This window comes from Mchenga conophoros, linkage group LG17 (assembly GCF_057382185.1).
Source record: "Mchenga conophoros isolate Kocher_MC1m ecotype Shallow Benthic linkage group LG17, M_conophoros_male_GT1.1, whole genome shotgun sequence".
NCBI classification, from domain to species: Eukaryota; Metazoa; Chordata; class Actinopteri; order Cichliformes; family Cichlidae; genus Mchenga; species Mchenga conophoros.
The window spans coordinates 36,596,985-36,614,834 of record NC_140542.1 but is presented as its reverse complement, the minus strand read 5'-3'; the positions used below and the strand labels follow the sequence as shown (position 1 = coordinate 36,614,834).

General features: G+C 41.9%; 1 protein-coding gene across 10 annotated transcripts in view; it reads left to right on the top strand.

Moving 5' to 3' along the window:
* celsr1a (cadherin EGF LAG seven-pass G-type receptor 1a) overlaps positions 1–9,946 on the top strand; it is a 95,868-nt gene extending 85,922 nt beyond the window's left edge. For 5 of the 10 annotated variants that reach the window (XM_085251446.1, XM_085251445.1, XM_085251441.1 and 2 more), the window contains 6 exons: positions 728–855; positions 4,949–5,049; positions 5,158–5,298; positions 6,848–7,114; positions 7,194–7,557; positions 8,360–9,946. In XM_085251446.1, the coding sequence (XP_085107572.1) occupies positions 728–855; positions 4,949–5,049; positions 5,158–5,298; positions 6,848–7,114; positions 7,194–7,557; positions 8,360–8,387 (1,029 nt within the window). In that variant the 3' untranslated portion in view covers positions 8,388–9,946. Of the gene's footprint in view, positions 1–727; positions 856–4,948; positions 5,050–5,157; positions 5,299–6,847; positions 7,115–7,193; positions 7,558–8,326 lie in introns of all 10 variants that reach the window. The other 5 variants (XM_085251447.1, XM_085251443.1, XM_085251448.1 and 2 more) reach the window with 3 other exon arrangements.
* The last annotated feature ends 7,904 nt before the right edge of the window (positions 9,947–17,850 follow it).

The following is a 17,850-nucleotide window of genomic DNA, read 5'->3' as shown; positions in this document are numbered from 1 at the left end:
ACATTTATTTTATTTTTGTTGCACTAAAGGACGAGATAAATGGTAAAGTGGAAAACTGCATCCAGGACAGAAACAACTGCATAATGCTGCTAACACAACTTCGGTTCTTTATAAGCATCTGCCGTCAGCATGCTGATGCTAAGCTAGCCAAGAACTTAGAGCGAAAGCTGAGTGAATTGCAACCCCAACAGCCAGACCCTTAACTTCAACAGGCAACAACGAGATGAGCAGTCAGGCTGCTCCCTTTCTACCTGTTCACGTTTCTAAAGCAGTGTCACTATGGAGATCGCTCTTTTGTGCTGGTTTACATCTTGGCTTTGTGCAGTCAGCTTTTTATTAGAGATGTGTGTCCTCATAAGAGATTTGTGTTGGTTTTTTTAAGTAATGGCTCCAACAAAGAGGGGAAGTACCTCAACAAACATTCAAACCACAGCATGCAATCCATTTGAATGAATGTAATTTCTTTATTGCTCCTTAGCAATGGTGGTTTCTCTCAAAATGGCGCCAATGAGAATCGATAAGTGATATCAATAATGGAATCGCTGAATTCTTCTCAATCCCCATCCCTATACATATATATCGATACATTTAAATATGTATCTTTAAGATTTCATCAAGTTATTCAACATTGTTTCTTATTTCTTTATATGCTCTTTTGTTTAATTTGGTTTTCGGTCACATAGCTCTTGTTTAAAATATAACCTTTGTTATATTCCTCCATCTTCAGCGCTCTCTCAACTGCAACAACATGTACACAGAGGACGGCGCAGTGTACCGTTCAGGCATTGGCGAGTCTACCGTCTCACTGGACAGGTCAGCCAAGAGCCGCAGTAGCTACCTGGCTTACACACTCAGGTACAACACGCTGACTGACTGCATGGCTTTTTGCACTCTGCTGTGTGATGAGCGTGTCTTGGTATTCCTTTCAGATTTCTTTCTTTGGTGCCCTTTTTGCATGTCTGAGATGCAGAAGTCTCACACTGACTAACACACCTTACTGCATCACACACACACACGCGCTGCATAAGTATACACACGCCCTGTCCACCCTTATTCTCCAAAGGTATCTTGTTTCTTACACCACATGCATTCTGCCACATATTGGCACCTTCTGCATGAAAATTTTACTGACATTTGCCAATGCATGGCCTGTTTGCAAAAAACTAAATGCACACAAATAGACATATATTCCTCCATATTACTGTGTTATTAAATTAGATGATTAGATTCTACTATTGCTTATGTGAAATTTGATGTGGTACAAGTAAATGCAAAATGCAGTTTTCAAATGATGAGTGGATTTATTAAGGGAAATAAGCCAAACCTAATAAAAGAACTCATGATTCAAAATCTGCCTTTTGTATTTACTCAATTTATCTTTGTCTGATATTAAAATTTCTTTGATCTAAAACATAAGCATGACAAATATACAAAAAATTAGACATAAATCTTTTTTCACACCACTGTAGGTGCTGCCAAAATGTGTAAAGCTTTCTTTTCTATTGTACTTCACGTTAGTTTTAAGCACAGAGGAGACAGAGTCCATGTGCTTTAGAGTTTATGTATAAGGAGCCCATTCTCACTCCTGAGATGTAATATACTGGGGATTTGTTGATTTCCATGAGAACGCAAAAGCCGACTTTCCGCGTTCCTATGCTACCCGCCGGATTGTGGATGAAATCCAGTAGAACGACCATCCCGTGGTAATAGACGTTCCAGCCATGTATTCCGGCCCTAACCCTAACCTTATCCCTAACCTTAACCACCACTTTAATGACGTTAGATAGTGTTTTACAAAACGATTTACAGTGGGGCAAAAAAGTATTTAGTCAGCCACCGATTGTGCAAGTTCCCCCACTTAAAATGATGACAGAGGTCAGTAATTTGCACCAGAGGTACACTTCAACTGTGAGAGACAGAATGTGAAAGAAAAATCCATGAATCCACATGGTAGGATTTGTAAAGAATTTATTCGTAAATCAGGGTGGAAAATAAGTATTTGGTCACCTCAAACAAGGAAAATCTCTGGCTCTCACAGACCTGTAACGTCTTCTGTAAGAAGCTTTTCTGTCCCCCACTCGTTACCTGTATGAATGGCACCTGTTTGAACTCATCATCTGTATAAAAGACACCTGTCCACAGCCTCAAACAGTCAGACTCCAAACTCCGCCATGGCCAAGACCAAAGAGCTTTCGAAGGACACCAGGAAAAGTATTGTAGATCTGCACCAGACTGGAAAGAGTGAATCTACAATAGGCAAGCAGCTTGGTGTGAAAAAATCAACTGTGGGAGCAATCATCAGAAAATGGAAGACATACAAGACCACTGATAATCTCCCTCGATCTGGGGCTCCACGCAAGATTTCATCCCGTGGGGTCAAAATGATCATGAGAACGGTGAGCAAAGATCCCAGAACCACACGGGGGGACCTGGTGAATGACCTGCAGAGAGCTGGGACCAAAGTAACAAAGGTCACCATCAGTAACACACTACAACGGCAGGGAATCAAATCCCGCAGTGCCAGACGTGTTCCGCTGCTGAAGCCAGTGCATGTCCAGGCCCGTCTGAAGTTTGCCAGAGAGCACATGGATGATACAGCAGAGGATTGGGAGAATGTCATGTGGTCAGATGAAACCAAAGTAGAACTTTTTGGTATAAACTCAACTCGTCGTGTTTGGAGGAAGAAGAATACTGAGTTGCATCCCAAGAACACCATACCTACTGTGAAGCATGGGGGTGGAAACATCATGCTATGGGGCTGTTTTTCTGCCAAGGGGACAGGACGACTGATCCGTGTTAAGGACAGAATGAATGGGGCCATGTATCGTGAGATTTTGAGCCAAAACCTCCTTCCATCAGTGAGAACTTTGAAGATGAAACGAGGCTGGGTCTTCCAACATGACAATGATCCAAAACACACCGCCCGGGCAACAAAGGAGTGGCTCCGTAAGAAGCATTTGAAAGTCCTGGAGTGGCCTAGCCAGTCTCCAGACCTCAACCCCATAGAAAATCTGTGGCGGGAGTTGAAAGTCCGTGTTGCTCGGCGACAGCCCCAAAACATCACTGCTCTCGAGAAGATCTGCATGGAGGAATGGGCCAAAATACCAGCTACTGTGTGTGCAAACCTGGTAAAGACCTATAGTAAACATTTGACCTCTGTTATTGCCAACAAAGGTTATGTTACAAAGCATTGAGTTGTATTTTTGTTATTGACCAAATACTTATTTTCCACCCTAATTTACGAATAAATTCTTTACAAATCCTACCATGTGGATTCATGGATTTTTTTTTTCACATTCTGTCTCTCACAGTTGAAGTGTACTTCTGGTGCAAATTACTGACCTCTGTCATCATTTTAGGTGGGGGAACTTGCACAATCGGTGGCTGACTAAATACTTTTTTGCCCCACTGTAAGTAAAACGTACATGTGTGGATTCATTCCAAACGGTTCTCATGTTTCATCAATCTCATAATATGGGGACGTGTTCGGTGCCCAGAAGCGTAATATACTGAAGATTTGTCACCTGGCGCTTTGGGAGTGAGAACATGTTGGTATAAGATGATAAGACTGAATGAAATTTAATCTCAAAATTTAACCGTCACGGTGTTCTTGCCAACTCCATTAGTTTTACATATGTTGCTAAAGTAACACCGGTTTAGCTAGTAAAATTTTAGCTTGGTATTTCTAAATACATGCGTTATTGCAATGTTCTGCAGTTGAAATTTGCTGGAAATTATTGTACTTCAAACTGAACTTACTAAAGACATAACATTAATACATCACAATAATAATTATATAGCTTTGTGGTCGAAGCTAGCTACAGACTACTAGCATGTTTGATCTTGAGCAGTACAGCTAAATCAGAAAGCTAAGTTTGACTGTGTGACAGGTGTGTTCTTGATATATCTATAAAGGTTGACATTGAAAGATGAATCTGCGCCAAAATATAGATGTTTGTCATCTTAAGCTAATCTCCCCTCTTCTACAAGCTGTATCTGTTCAGTGTTCACTGACATGCTTTCATTACAGTAGGCTTGTGTTTCATATACCTGGTGTTTTTAAGCGCTTTACAGTATCACACTTTCGTCTGACTGTACGCCTAGCCCGTAAAGCTGTCATCTGGGTAATAAGAGCTGACTCTAGGGTCAATAAGAGTAGTAACGCTGTGGGGGAAGAAATGTGGCGAGCTGTCTGTAGGTGAGGCGTAGAAAGAAGCAGATAAGAGAGCAAAAAGTGGGGAAACTATAAAGAGACGAAGAGGAGAAAAATAATGGAGAGATGTGGAAAGAAAAAAGCAGAAACGAAGGGGGGATGGAATTATACCTGTTGAGGTAGGAATGTAATGTAGACGTGCATACCTCTTCCCTGGAGCTGTTGGCACGTCTTCAGCTGCTTCCAGAAGCTTCTCTTAGATCAGCCATCAGACAGGTCAGAGTCTCTAGTAGCAGTTTTTGCCCTCCAGCCAAGTTCTCATTCCAACCTGGAATAAACGGCTTCAGACAGAGAGGACGGGAGAGGAGAGAAAAACGTAACCCATTTGTCATTTTGATCCATTAAATGATTACTAAACATGCTAAAATTCTGAATTCTTGCAATAATTATACCACGACCGGTAACTGATGAAGAGAGGGTAAACCTGTATTCGATTTTTTTCAGTATTAATGATCAAGCTGGGACTTTCTGACATTAGACAAACAGCAGCACACACAAACTAAATGTCATATTCGCTTTGTCTGTGTCAAGGCAATCAACAGTACCAGATGTTTTGTAATGAGAGATGTCTGCTGCATCAGCTGTTAAACATCAGTTGTGTAAAACCACAAGTTGGGGCTTGAATTAACTTCCAGCAATGATGTACTTCCCCTCTGTGTCTCCTCTAAATCTACACCTCTGTTCATCTGCTCCTGTTTCTCTCTTGCCTGCCTATGCCGTCCTTGGTTTTTCTAGGGAGGAGTCTGGTCAGAAGCCCAGTGGCTCTTCAGGAACAGCTAAAGGCCACACGGACCTGGATGGACCTCTGTTCCATAGAAATGGCACCAAAGGAGATGGTAAGCTTTTTATATTGAATTGCATTTCCAATGTTTCATTTCCAGGTCTGTTTTACTGATGTACTGTATTTGTTCACTGGTCTGTTTCGCCATCATTTCTTCAATTAGACTCTGACTCAGACAGCGAGCTTTCAGTAGATGAACACAGCTCCTCCTATGCCTCCTCCCACTCCTCCGACAGCGAGGATAATGATATTGATGTCAAGCCAAAGTGGAACAACGAGAGGCCTCTTCACAGCACTCCAAAAGGTAAATGCACAAGTCTCTTAAAGTTACAGCGTGTAAAATTCTCCCCACTACAGATTGCAGAAGATTCAGTTGATTGCAGATTACTGTCAGCTGAGTTCTGTTACATCGGCAATAAATTGGGAAATAAAAATTAGATGTGGTTAATTATATATTTTGCAGTAATACGTTTTTACCCCTTGTCACCTTAAAACCATCTGTATTGTACAAAGTAACTGTGTAGGCTGTCAGTTAGTCTATTGTTTACCTCAGCTGTCAATGCAGGGTGAAAAGTGTCCACATTTATTTTCTCTGAGCAAGACTGTAAAACTTTTTGAAAGGAGTCTGATATAAATCAGTGAAGTTCACTTTTGTCCAACGACAGTGATACTGAGGTGAGTTTTTGAGGATTTTTGAGCAACTTTTCTGTTGGTAAGTGATGCTGTTAGCCTCTGTTAGCTCCTCTTAGCCTCTGTTAGCTCCTCTTAGCCTCTGTTAGCTCCTCTTAGCCTCTGTTAGCTGCTGTTAGCTGGCACTTGTGAAACTCTCTTTGAAGTACATGTAACTTGGACACAAATAAGCTTGCGTATTTTATGACATTTTGTGAGAACTAGTTTGCTTTCACTTTAATAATTTAATAATTTATGAGCATTCTTCATTGTTATAGGAGGGCAAACCCAAAAGTAAGGGCTCCTATTATTTTAGAAATACAAACAACAGCTTATTTTCCATAATATTTACATCATTTTAAATTTTAAAGGCTTGTTTATTTTTCTACATAATGGCTATTTCGGTCTATAAATTTTTGTAGACTCTGTGACAGTTATACAATGCCCATGTCATACCCGCTAGCCGCCGCCACAGAATCGCCTTCCGGACAAATGTTCTTTCAACTTTGGGAACAGGTCGTACTCACTGGGTGCGAAGTCTGGACTGTAGGGTGGGTGGGTGATGAAGTTCCAACCAAAGTTTTGCAGGAGATGTTACAGTTTGAGCAAACCGTCACGCGGTGTTGTGGAGAATGCTTACGCACAGTGCGCATCTGTGTTTTGGGACCAAAAGGTGGTATTGTTGGTTTACTTCCTGCCTGTTTGGACCACAATACATGCTGACAGGTACTGGGAAAATCTGAGAAGGGCATTTCAGAACCAGAGAAGATGAATGCTGAGCAAGGGCGTAAGTATTCTCCACAACACCACGCATCCACACGTTGCTCAAACTGTCGCTCTCCTGCAAAACTTTGGTTGGAACTTCATCACCCACCCCACCCTACAAGGGTATGACTGCCGCAGCGTTTACAAAAATGCATCGACCGAAACAGCGATTATTTATAGAAATAAATAAGTCTTCAAGCTTTAAAATTAGGTAAATATTATGGAAAATAAATGGTTGTTTGTATTTCTAAAATAATAGGAGACCTTACTTTTGGGATTGCCCTCGTAGAATTGTTTTTTTCTGTTAAATTATCAAAAAATGATCGACTGTGCCTTTAAGATATCATCTTTTTGCTCTAATGAACACTTTTTCTTCATATGATGTTGAATTAAATTGAAGTTTTCTCTTCCCTTCTCAGCAGGGCAATCAACATCTAATCACGTGAAGCCTTACTGGCCAACAGATGCCATTACAGCCAGTGACAGCGAGGACCCCGGTGGGACAGAGAGGCTGAGGGTGGAGACCAAGGTGAACGTGGAGCTGCACCCAGAGAACAAGCTCAACCACGTTGGTGAAAGAGAGAGGGAGGCTCTGCAGGAGAGAGAGAGACAGACTCCTACCAGTATGAAAGACTCAGCGCCTGCCAGTCAGCCTAACAGCAACCACCAGCCAGAGCAGAGAAAAGGTGAGGGGAGAAGTGTTTAGAGCCGATCTGAATCGACTTTATGTCACGCCTGCTCACACAAATCACTCGTCTCACTCAGGCATCTTGAAGAATAAGATCAGCTACCCTCCTCCGCTGACCGACAAGAACATGAAGAACCGTCTGAGGGAGAAGCTGAGCGACTACAACTCGCCCACCATCACCTCCCCTCCCCCCAACAACAACAACACCACCTCCCCAGCCCCTCCCTCCGTCAACATCATGACCCCGTCGTCCCGGACGCCTTCGTTGGAAGCCAACGAAGGAAGCCGACTCGGCAACCACGAGAGCGGCTCCCCCATCAAACCGCCTGTCGCCCCACGACCTCAGATTCCTCCAGGGGGTATCTACCGGGAGACAAATGGCGGAGTTGCCATGCACTTGAAGTCTGGGACGGTCAACGGAGGCAATGAGTCAGACTCAGAGTAAGAAAAGAATACTGCTTGTTTTTAGCACTAATGGCAACAGTAGTGACTAATACATGCAGTTCCAGGGGAAACTGCAGTGTGATTTCTGGAAGTTGCTGCAGACTCCCCGTGACTGTAGACGCTTGCAAGTTTTACAGAACTGCCGAGGTGCTGCCATGACAGTTTTACACAAACGAGTGTGGCCCTATTGTGACTGACATTTTAAATGTGGAGCACTTTGTCTAACCCCCTAGAAATTGATGTTGAGCAGTTTTCTACAGAGCACCCTTACGCCTCAAGTATGTGAAACTGAGAGGTCTCACTAACGGTGCCGCTCAGTACACCTGAGCGTGTGTCCAACAAATAAAAGATTCGAAATCAGTTTAACAGTGTTCGTAGAAGTTTAAAAACCTTGCAAGCAAGCACTATTTACAGTTAAATGAGCAACAATCAAGCTGATCACAGTGCCAACTAATGCAATATTGCATGCATCATAAAGGCTTTGTTGTTGCGAGTAAGTTGAGAAAACTGATGGCACCCTTATGTCCAGTATAACTGGGATAAAGCTATCCTGGTTTTTAAACTGTAAATGTGTTAACAATCCTCTTAATGACTATATTCCTTTAACTCGAGCATGAAATACTGCGACCATCCTGATTAAATGCTGCATGAGGACCCTCCCGCATCCCTGCACTCATTTTACCTTGCATGTTCCCCTCTTTTCTTTCTCTTTGCATCCCCCTCCCTCTCCTCTCCCTCCTGTCCTTTTGTTCCCCTCTGTTAACAGTGGCAGTAACGAGACTTCGATCTGACCTGTTAGGCAAACCCAGACCAGCCTGCCTTTATGAGAGGAGGAGCTAAACAACCTGCCAGGTCGGGGCTGAGGGGACCAAGAGTCGAGGAACATGAAAGGAAAAGTTGCAAGATGGAGAGGTGTTAAAGGATGGATGAAGAGAAGCCTGATCCTGTCAGCATCGCCGCTCCCGTCATGTTTCCTTTCTCGGGCGAGCAGTATTAATTGCAGACGTTAGGACTGCCTTAGATGAGAAAATAAGCAGAGATGTGAGCGATAACAAAGGGAACGCTGTGCTGGACTGTGTAAAGACACGGTTGAGCCACGTGTGCCAAAACCACTAATGGAAATCATTAGGAAGAGTCGGAAGATGAAGAATGACACCCAGAATGCATTGTGGGCCCTAACATGAAGCTCTTCTCTAGTGTTGGCGAGGAGCACATCAATATGTTCTGTTTCTTTAGGTGAAGTTAGCAAAGTGTCAGATGTAATAATCACTGTTCACGAACCTCTAAAGGCTGGTACCGTCACAGTTGTAATCCAAAATGATTTCAAAGACTGCAGGTCCCTCAGATGTCTGACACAGTTCATGCTGGGCAGAGCTATGAAACACAAAGTGCTCTTCTTTTTTGTTTTAATTAAAGAAAGGCTTCCACAGCCTCTCGGTGCAGTGTATTTAGAGTGTAAGTAACATGTAGATAATTTTAAAAAGTGAAGAAGAAATGATCTATTTTCTATGTCAGTTTTAGCAAGAAAGCAGTAGTGAAAAAAAAGAACAGAAATCACATCGTACGCCGGTCTAACAGTCAGAGAACAACAAATATGCGCCGCGTGCCTTCATGCTGCATCGAGGCCTTACAAGCTCACACAATACTGTAAAAGGCTACAGTGGACTTCCACTCTACGGCGGTGCATTCACAGGCTGCTGCTGTTGTGTTTGAGTGCATGCACACACGCAAGAGTACGGTGTAAATGAACTTTAATTATGTGGAATGAAGAGGAATTCCTCCTCTGCTGAAAACTCAGCTTTGCAGTTGGAGCACTGTGAACCTGAAGCCTTGTTTTCCAGTGTTTGTCGAGCCTGTTTATCCAATGCAAGACACACTCCTGGTTACCAAAGTCATGAGATCTGGTGAATAAGCAGATTAGAGTTGGCCGTCAGCTCGGTTTAACTCCGTTTTAGTGCAGAATCTTTAAAATAAAATAAAAAAAAGCCATTTGTTGATCTTTCGTAGTGTAAAAGTAAGAAACAGACTAAGCGGGTCTGTTCAGAAATTGCGTAATTGATGCTGCCTTTTAATCGCTAAGTTTTCAAATGTGGGTTAAAACTCAAAATGACAGCAGCTCTGAAGCATTATGCAGCTAGTAAAAGGTCATTTTACAATGTACAGTCGCTAAATGCCTTTGTACCTTACATCCTGTACACGCCCAGTGTTTTGCCCTTATGTAATCAATGCTGTTGATAAGATGTGTGTTTTTGTATAATCTGAGACACTGGAAATGTTTTGTAACATAATGTATATTTATTTTTTATGGTTTTGAGACACTGGAAAGAAACAAAAAAAGATTGTATGACTGTAAAATTAAAAAGCAATGACATGATGAATTTTTAAATTGCGTTGTCTTAGCGTGTCTGTTTGACGGAAGGGAGCATGGCTGGTTCAAACATGTGCACCAGTCAAGCAAATGTGGTAACATCAACGTTTAGCGGTTTAACAAATGATGAGTAACACAAACTGGAAGTTACTCATTTCATAGTTCTACACTTAGGTTTAAGGTCTGAGCTCCCAGTTTTACGCACATTTGTATGACATGATATATTCTTGCTGGCCACTTTATTAGTTCCACCATGCTAGTACCAGGTTGGGCTCCCTTTCACTTACAGATTCATCATTCCTCAGAGGTTTTAGTCTATATTAACATGACATCGTCACACAGTTTCTGCAGATTTCTTGGCTACACATCCATGATGCCACCACATCCCAAAGGTGTTCTATTGGGTTGAAAACTGATGACTGTGGAGGCCAACAAAGTACAGTGTGTTCATCGTTGTGCTCAAGAAACCAGTTTGACATGATTTCAGCTTTGCGGCATGGTGCCTTATCCTGCTGGAAGCAGGATGGACTACAGAGAGCTAAAGAGCCCAAGGAATGCCAGAAAATGTCCCCCACACCATTACGCCACGATTACTAGCCTAAACTGTTGATGCAAGGCAGGATGAATCAATTTTTTCATGATGTTTATGCCAATTATGACGATTTCTGTTGCAGCAAAAATCGAGACAATTCGGACCAGGCAATGTTTATCCAATCGTTATCTAAGGAGCTTGGAAAGAAAAGTGTCTGGACTTCTTTAAGTTGCTTGAAGACGTTTCACCTTTCATCCGAGGAGCTTCTTCAGTTCTAGGGTCAAAAGGTCACTCTTTCGAGGATGTCAAAGTTGACATTTGGCTCATGTGATTAGGTAGTGGATCTTTCTTTCTGATCTTTCTTTCCAAGCTCCTTAGACTACGATGACCTGGATGACTGAGAACCTTCACAGACATCCAATCGTTATCTTCTATTGACCAAAAGTTTTGAGGCCACGCACATGACGCATTGTGAGTTCAGAGATGCTCTTCTGCGTACCTTAGTTAGCATGTTAGTCTGTTTGTGTTACTATTGCTTTCATTTCAGCTCAAAGCAGTCTTTCCATTCTCCTCTGACATCAACAAAGGAGGCAGACCTCCTTTTCGGGCATTCTCTGTAAACCTTAGAGATGGTTGTGTGACGGGAAAATCCCAACAGATCAGCAGTTTCTGAAACAAACCAACAACCACGCCCTTTCTTCCCCACTCCGATGCTCAGAGTGAACTTCACCAGATTGTCCATTGAGTTGGTGCCATGTCATTAGCTCATCATTATTATTACGGCAGATTATATCGGTAAGGAAGCTGAATAAATATTAACGTATAATTTATGGTGAAGCGGTGGGATTTGATAAGTTTGCACTTCTTCCCACTCATTTTCCATATGTTACTGAATAAGAAGAGGTGAAGCGATATTGAAATGTGTTCTGCTTTAGTTTAGCATTATTTTTCTCTTTATTGCTAAATGAAATTCTCTATATTGTTTACATGATCAAAATAACAAAGAAACAAACAAGATATTCACATAAACATGTGATTGAACAGGTTTGCTTAATAAAATGGCCACAAGTGAATCTTACTCATACTTAGTTCTCAGGTTGTTCTTGATAAATGACTTTCACTGTAAAGCCCTGTACTAAGCTTCTTTGGGTTCCTCTAAAGATGCACTGCTTTGGCTTTCCAAGGCTGATGGCCATCCCCACAAGATTAGGAGACTTAGAACAAAGAACTGAGTCTGATAGGACCGTTAATGATGCTTTCGGTTAAACTATGTGAGACTTAAGTGAATTACAGCTGTAAGGTGTGGAGTCCCTCTGTCTTCTTCGCATGTCTAACCTCAGCTGACTCATGTGACAGATGTTTGCAGGGCTTTTTTTTTTCGTTACATTTTTTATTTTATTTTTGAGGATCAGATGCCACATCAGGGTCTGGGAACAGGCAGCTGTGCTACGTCCGTGACACAAACCCTTGCACATAAAGTCGCTGCCACTGGGTATTGCTGAGGAAATGAATGTAAACAGGCACACAGAAAGGTAAGATGGCAGGGTCATGTTTCACAAGCCTATTGGGTGGTTAGGTGTTATAGCAACTGAAGCCAGGCCTCCCCTCAGGTGAAAAAGATAAAGTAAGTAGCTGGAACAGAGGTAGCCTGTCAAAATATGATGTGTGGTGGGATTAGATGGCTCAGTCGTGAAACCTGTACACATTAAGTGTACAGTGACAACACTTTGTCTGTGTTTATGATCTTTATTACATTAACTTCCTCGGTTGTAATTATTTTGTCAAAACAGGAATCATTTTGTCAGGTGGCCTGTATTTCACTTTGAGAAAAACCAAACCAAAAACCTCCAACTTAAACCTGAGAAGTTGGGTAGGCACATTCAACTGGCCTTGGAGCTCTTTCAGAGTCACCCTCTACCCTCTTCTTTATCTCTGTCCCATCACAGCCACTCAAACTAAATAATTCACACTCGTGAGAACTAAAGCTGGCATCCTGCAGGAGTCCATGAGCAGGATACAACCAGGCAGGAGAAGAAGAGCAGTTAACTAATACAACTGTGCCCTCTATTGGTAGACTGTGATAGTGAGTTTTGTTCTTCAGTAATCCAACTTGTGAGGGGAAAGTGTAAGTTTTCACTTCATATAAATTTGTTTGTTTTTTTGGTGCCTGTCCTGTTCAGCTATCAGAATTGTTGTCTGAAGGGCAGGAAAGATGCCCAATGGATTTATTTTTTCAAGTGGTCCACTTGATTGATCTGTATTATTATTGTTCATTTATTTATTTTATTTAAAGTTATTACAAATTGGACAGACAACTAGACAGAAAGGGAAAGAAAGAAAGAAAGAAAGAAAGAAAGAAAGAAAGAAAGAGAGAAAGAAAGAGGGGAAGGGGGGCAGTAAGAGAAGACACTGAGAAAATCTGTTGGATCACCTACTGTGGAGATACAGAAAATTATTTTACTGCTAGAATATAACCTGCATTATTAACATTGCATTAATAATATATCCTACAGCCTTGATATTGCATTAAAGATGTTTATTAAAGCTATTGACACCATGTTAACCTTTTATTACAGGTACAGCCAGAAGTATCTTATACACGTTGCATGTTTGTGCTCATTCAGAGTTGATGTTCAGTCTATTAAAGAAGGTCTCAAGCTTTGTGAAGCGCTATGACTTCACAATCTATTGTGTAGGAGACTTAGAGCATAGAAGGCAGCATACACGCTTACAAACACATAGAATCCATACACCTGCCAGGCCAAGGCCTGAAATTCATTTAGCTTCTAACTGCAATGCAGTTACTGCATTGCAGTTTACTTGGTTACAGATGACCGGAGTCAAGGATCAGCCCTCAGAGACCCTCGAGGCTTGAAGTTCATTGCCATGTATGGAAGGTGTTATAGAAATAGGAAGTTCTGTGTCTGTTTTTAGCCATTTAAGATGTACCATTTACTGTAATCAACATCTTTGATCTGTAATTGACGCCATGAAGGGGGCGGTATCCCTGATGCTTTAAAAGTGTTCTCAGTCATGGGATTCAGTCATGGGGTTCTCATTGTTGATTTCACAACACTACTAAAAGAAGAAAAAAGAAAACAAACAACAAGAGAACAATGCGATACAGAGATCAAAGTAACAACCTAGATACCTGTGAGAGTAAATACTAAATATTGAATGTTATTGAGCAGCATGCAAGACTGACAGCGCACGATATGCTTTAAGGTAGTAGCCAAGGAAGATGTAGTTTGTGTCAGTGAGCGTCCGTGTGTACACCTGTGTGCATGATCGCGCTTGAGTTCAAAAGGTTTATCCACGTAGCGATCTGCTAGAGCAGGGGTGGGCAATTCCAGGCCTCGAGGGCCGGTGTCCTGCAGGTTTTAGATCTCACCTTGGGTCAACACACCTGAATCACATGATCAGTTCGTTACCAGGCCTCTGGAGAACTTCAGGGCATGTTGAGGAGCTAATTTAGCCATTTAAATCAGCTGTGTTGGTTCAAGGACACATCTAAAACCTGCAGGGACACCGGCCCTCGAGGCCTGGAGTTGCCCACCCCTGTGGTGTGGGGAGCCATAGCCCCGCCCCCAACCGCATGAAGCAGACATGGAAGAAACCCAGGCCAGGACATCCACAGGGTGCAAAAGCCCAAGGAGGACCACCGGAGAGGCAACCTTGCCACCTTCATTAACACTTTAAATCCATTTCAACAGGAAGTTGAGTCGCTTACCACCATAACCACCATGGACCATAAGAACAGCCTGCTTTATCACTTTTATCACAACAGAAACTTGTATGGAGGATGCCCTGGCATTGTGAGGGCATCCTGGAGGATCTCCTCCCAAATCTGCACCAGGGCATCACTGAGCTCCTGGACAGTCTGAGGTACAGACAACAAACATAATGTCCCAGAGGTGCTCTTTTGGGTTTAGGTCAGGTATTCTATGGCGAATGCTAAATTGACCTTACAGTGCAGTGAGCACGGGAACAAATAAAGGATGTCAGGCCCTCAGGCCAATGTCATGAAGTCTGTTTCTGATTGTTTGGTCAGAGACGTCTGCACCAGTGACCTGCTGGAGGTCATTTTGTAGCTCTGGAAGTGCTTGTGCTGTTCCTCCTTGTACAAAAGCGCAGATACCAGTCCTGCTGATAGGTTAAGGGCCTTCTACAGCACTGTCCAGCTCTCCTAGAGTAACTGCCTGTCTCCTGGAATCTCCTCCATGCTCTTGAGACTGTGCTGGGAGACACAGCAAACCTTCAGGTAACAGCACATACTGATGTGTTGTCCAAGTGTTGCCTCATGTTGCCAAATATAAAACTACTGAAAAACCAGTGAGAAAAGATGAGGAGGGGTAAATGTCATTGCCCTCCACCTGTAAAACCGTTCATGTTTGGGGGTTTGTCTCTCATTGTCCCTCTAGCACACCTGTTTTTCATTTCATTTCATTTGACTTGATGCTAAACTCTTCCTTTAATTGTTTTTGAGTAGTATGGATCTGCAACAGTGTTGAACATTCTCAAGGCATGCACTGGCTGATAAGAAAATATCTATATATGGATACAATTTAGACTTGAGTCAAGGATCCACCTCCCACAGCTGAATGGAGGTGGTTTAGCTGTGGTGGTTTAGTTTGTTTAGCTGTGGTTGACCGATCACAGATGTGTCCTGATTGGTTTGAAGCTCTCTTCTGCAAGTGTTATGTGTTCCTCATCTGTGAGAATGTGTCAGTCTGCTTAGGCTAGAGTCTAAATTTGAAATCTTGCATGAGGTGGTTAGCGTCAAACCCCTGCTTACATTCCAGTGGGCTGTGACTGTGTGTCCACACATCTGCTGCAGTAGGTACACTCAAGGCGTCCTCATAGTGTACTCCAGATAATCTTTAAAAGAAATCACATTAAAACTACTTAATCATATCTGCAGATATCCTCATGCACGTCTGCGAGTGAGTGTAATCTCAGCTTTGTGGGTGGTTTGTGATCTTGCCACCTGCCCAGAAATATAAAATTATTCTTGCCTCCTGCGTTAGTTTTGTTCACTCAGAGAGTTTTCGTAACAATTTTGGTCATGTGTGATGCCAACAGATTTGGAAAATACACAATTGTTAGTGTAGCTTATGGGGACAAGCTGTTTAAATGCCACATGCTGTTTGTTTACTGCTGCCACCAAATGATGAGCTTGTTTTACATCCTTCCTTTGCCCCAGATGGGTGGCAATGCTACTGCTCATTTCAGGGCCTTTAAAACACCGCTCTTCATCCTGTTTGTTTTAGAAACTGCCTTTTGGGTTACACGGAAAATTCTAGAGAAAAGCATTCTTTATTTAGCTGTAAAATGATTGTATCACAATTTTATTTATATAGTCTAAAACCACAATGACAGTCACCTCAAGGCGCTTTATATTGTAAGCTAAAGACTGAACTATAATACAGGCTCTACAATCATAATATAGTTTTAAATATTCTGAACATGTTGTATACTTTGGCACTCCACATGTAAAACGTGGGGAGGTGTGGGAAGCCAGATCGGGCGCCCCCCTTCCGGCTCTCCTCTCTCCTATCTTGGCCCTCTTGTCTTACTTCTCTCTCAGAATCAGAATCAGACTTTATTTATCCCCAAGGGGCAATTAAGATACAACAGAGCAGCATGACGTTGAAGATAAGGACAGGGCATAAACAGGCAATAAGAGTCAGATAATAAATACACAGAATATACAGTATATACACAGTTTTAAAATTACACAGTTTTAAAATTGAATCACCTTTTATCTACACCTTTTCTGTCCCTTTGAAGAAATGAGGCTCCATAAATGTTAAAGAGGTAAGTATTTCTCAGTTGCAGTGAATAAATAGACGAAAATAAACTGTAGAAAACTAAACAGCAGAAAGAAGTATAGAAATAACAATTTTAACATAAACCAGTGACACAATCTGGTGCCTGATCAACCCTGGCAGGACCTCTTTGGATGAGGGTGTCCAGTGATAATGGCCGAAACACCCGATGAATCCAAGGTCCACTACTGACGATGTGTCCCAAATTTTAATATGATAATGTAGATCAGATCTCTAATCCTAACCAAGGAAAAATGGCAGATTAGCTTGGGTAAAAGACTGAAAGTTGAGGCACACAGCGATGTGTTCTGGGCTGCCTTTCCTCATAACAGCCATCCCTCAAGATTTTCTCCATTTAAAGCCATGCATTATCAGGGATTGTAAACTCAAGTCCTTTTACTGAATTAGGTATTTTGCCTTGCAAGTTATTATTAGCACATGTTTACCCATTATTGTAAACATGTGCTGTAACTTTAAGATAAACATTTTTTGAGGGTTTTTTTTTAGAGAAAGGTTAAATTTTAAGTTCTTTTGCAGACCAGAACTATTTCTTTTAGGTAATAACAAGTCGTTTTATGTTTTTTTCTTTTGGAGGGAAAAAAGATAAAAAGTAAAATAAAGCATAAAACATTTAACTCCAAAGACAGTCTGACAGGTAAAATAGGCAGACAGAATCTTTTAGGTTCTATAGTAACACAAACACTAAAACAGCTGCTAGGAATGTTTTTCTAATCAAACCTGCTGTGATAGATGGACTCTATTTTATCTATTTTACTATAAGAGGAAAACGCCATCCTTTTAAGACACAAATCTTACTATTTCTTTGTTGAAACAAGTCCACGAAGAACAACATGTTAGTATTAAATTAGCCGTCTTATCTAAATGTGTTTTGCATCAGCAGTCTCGTCATCCGTCCTCCCCTTCCTCCCAACTGTTCTATAATTGACTCAGAATGCTCGGCCAGTTGCATAAGACACGCTCGGTTGTGCAACCCTCTAGAAAATGCTGGTTTGGGATTAAGAGGTTTATTACAGGATTTCTAAATGAGCGCAGAGGGAGGATTTGGGAAATCTCAACAGCGGTAGCTTTGCTAGAAGACATATGAAGAGGATCACAAGCCCATTGTTGTGTACGTGTGTGCGCTTGCGTCTGTGCGTGCGCTCTAAGCGCGACTGAGGGGAATCCCATCTAAAAGCTTTAGTCCTCTTGGTTACTGCACAATCTGAAACCCTGAGCGGTATCCCGTTGGAGCTCATAGTATTTACAGGTCAAATTTTGCAAGGTCATGACAAAGCAGCCGCTGCTGAAATAACCTGCAAAAGACAAGAGGACTAAAACATAGACATAGAGAGGGCACACTGAAGGACTGGTTTAGGTGGCTCAATTTGGCCTTCAAGAGGATGATGTAATAGAGATTACAAGGAATTTGTGATTGATGTAATATTGAATCAAATATTCCCGCAATAGTATAGTTGCATGTTAAAAACATCTACCATACTTTAACCTAGCTTCAGAAAAGGTATTAGTACTATGCTCTTGGTGCACATTTGATCGCAACATTC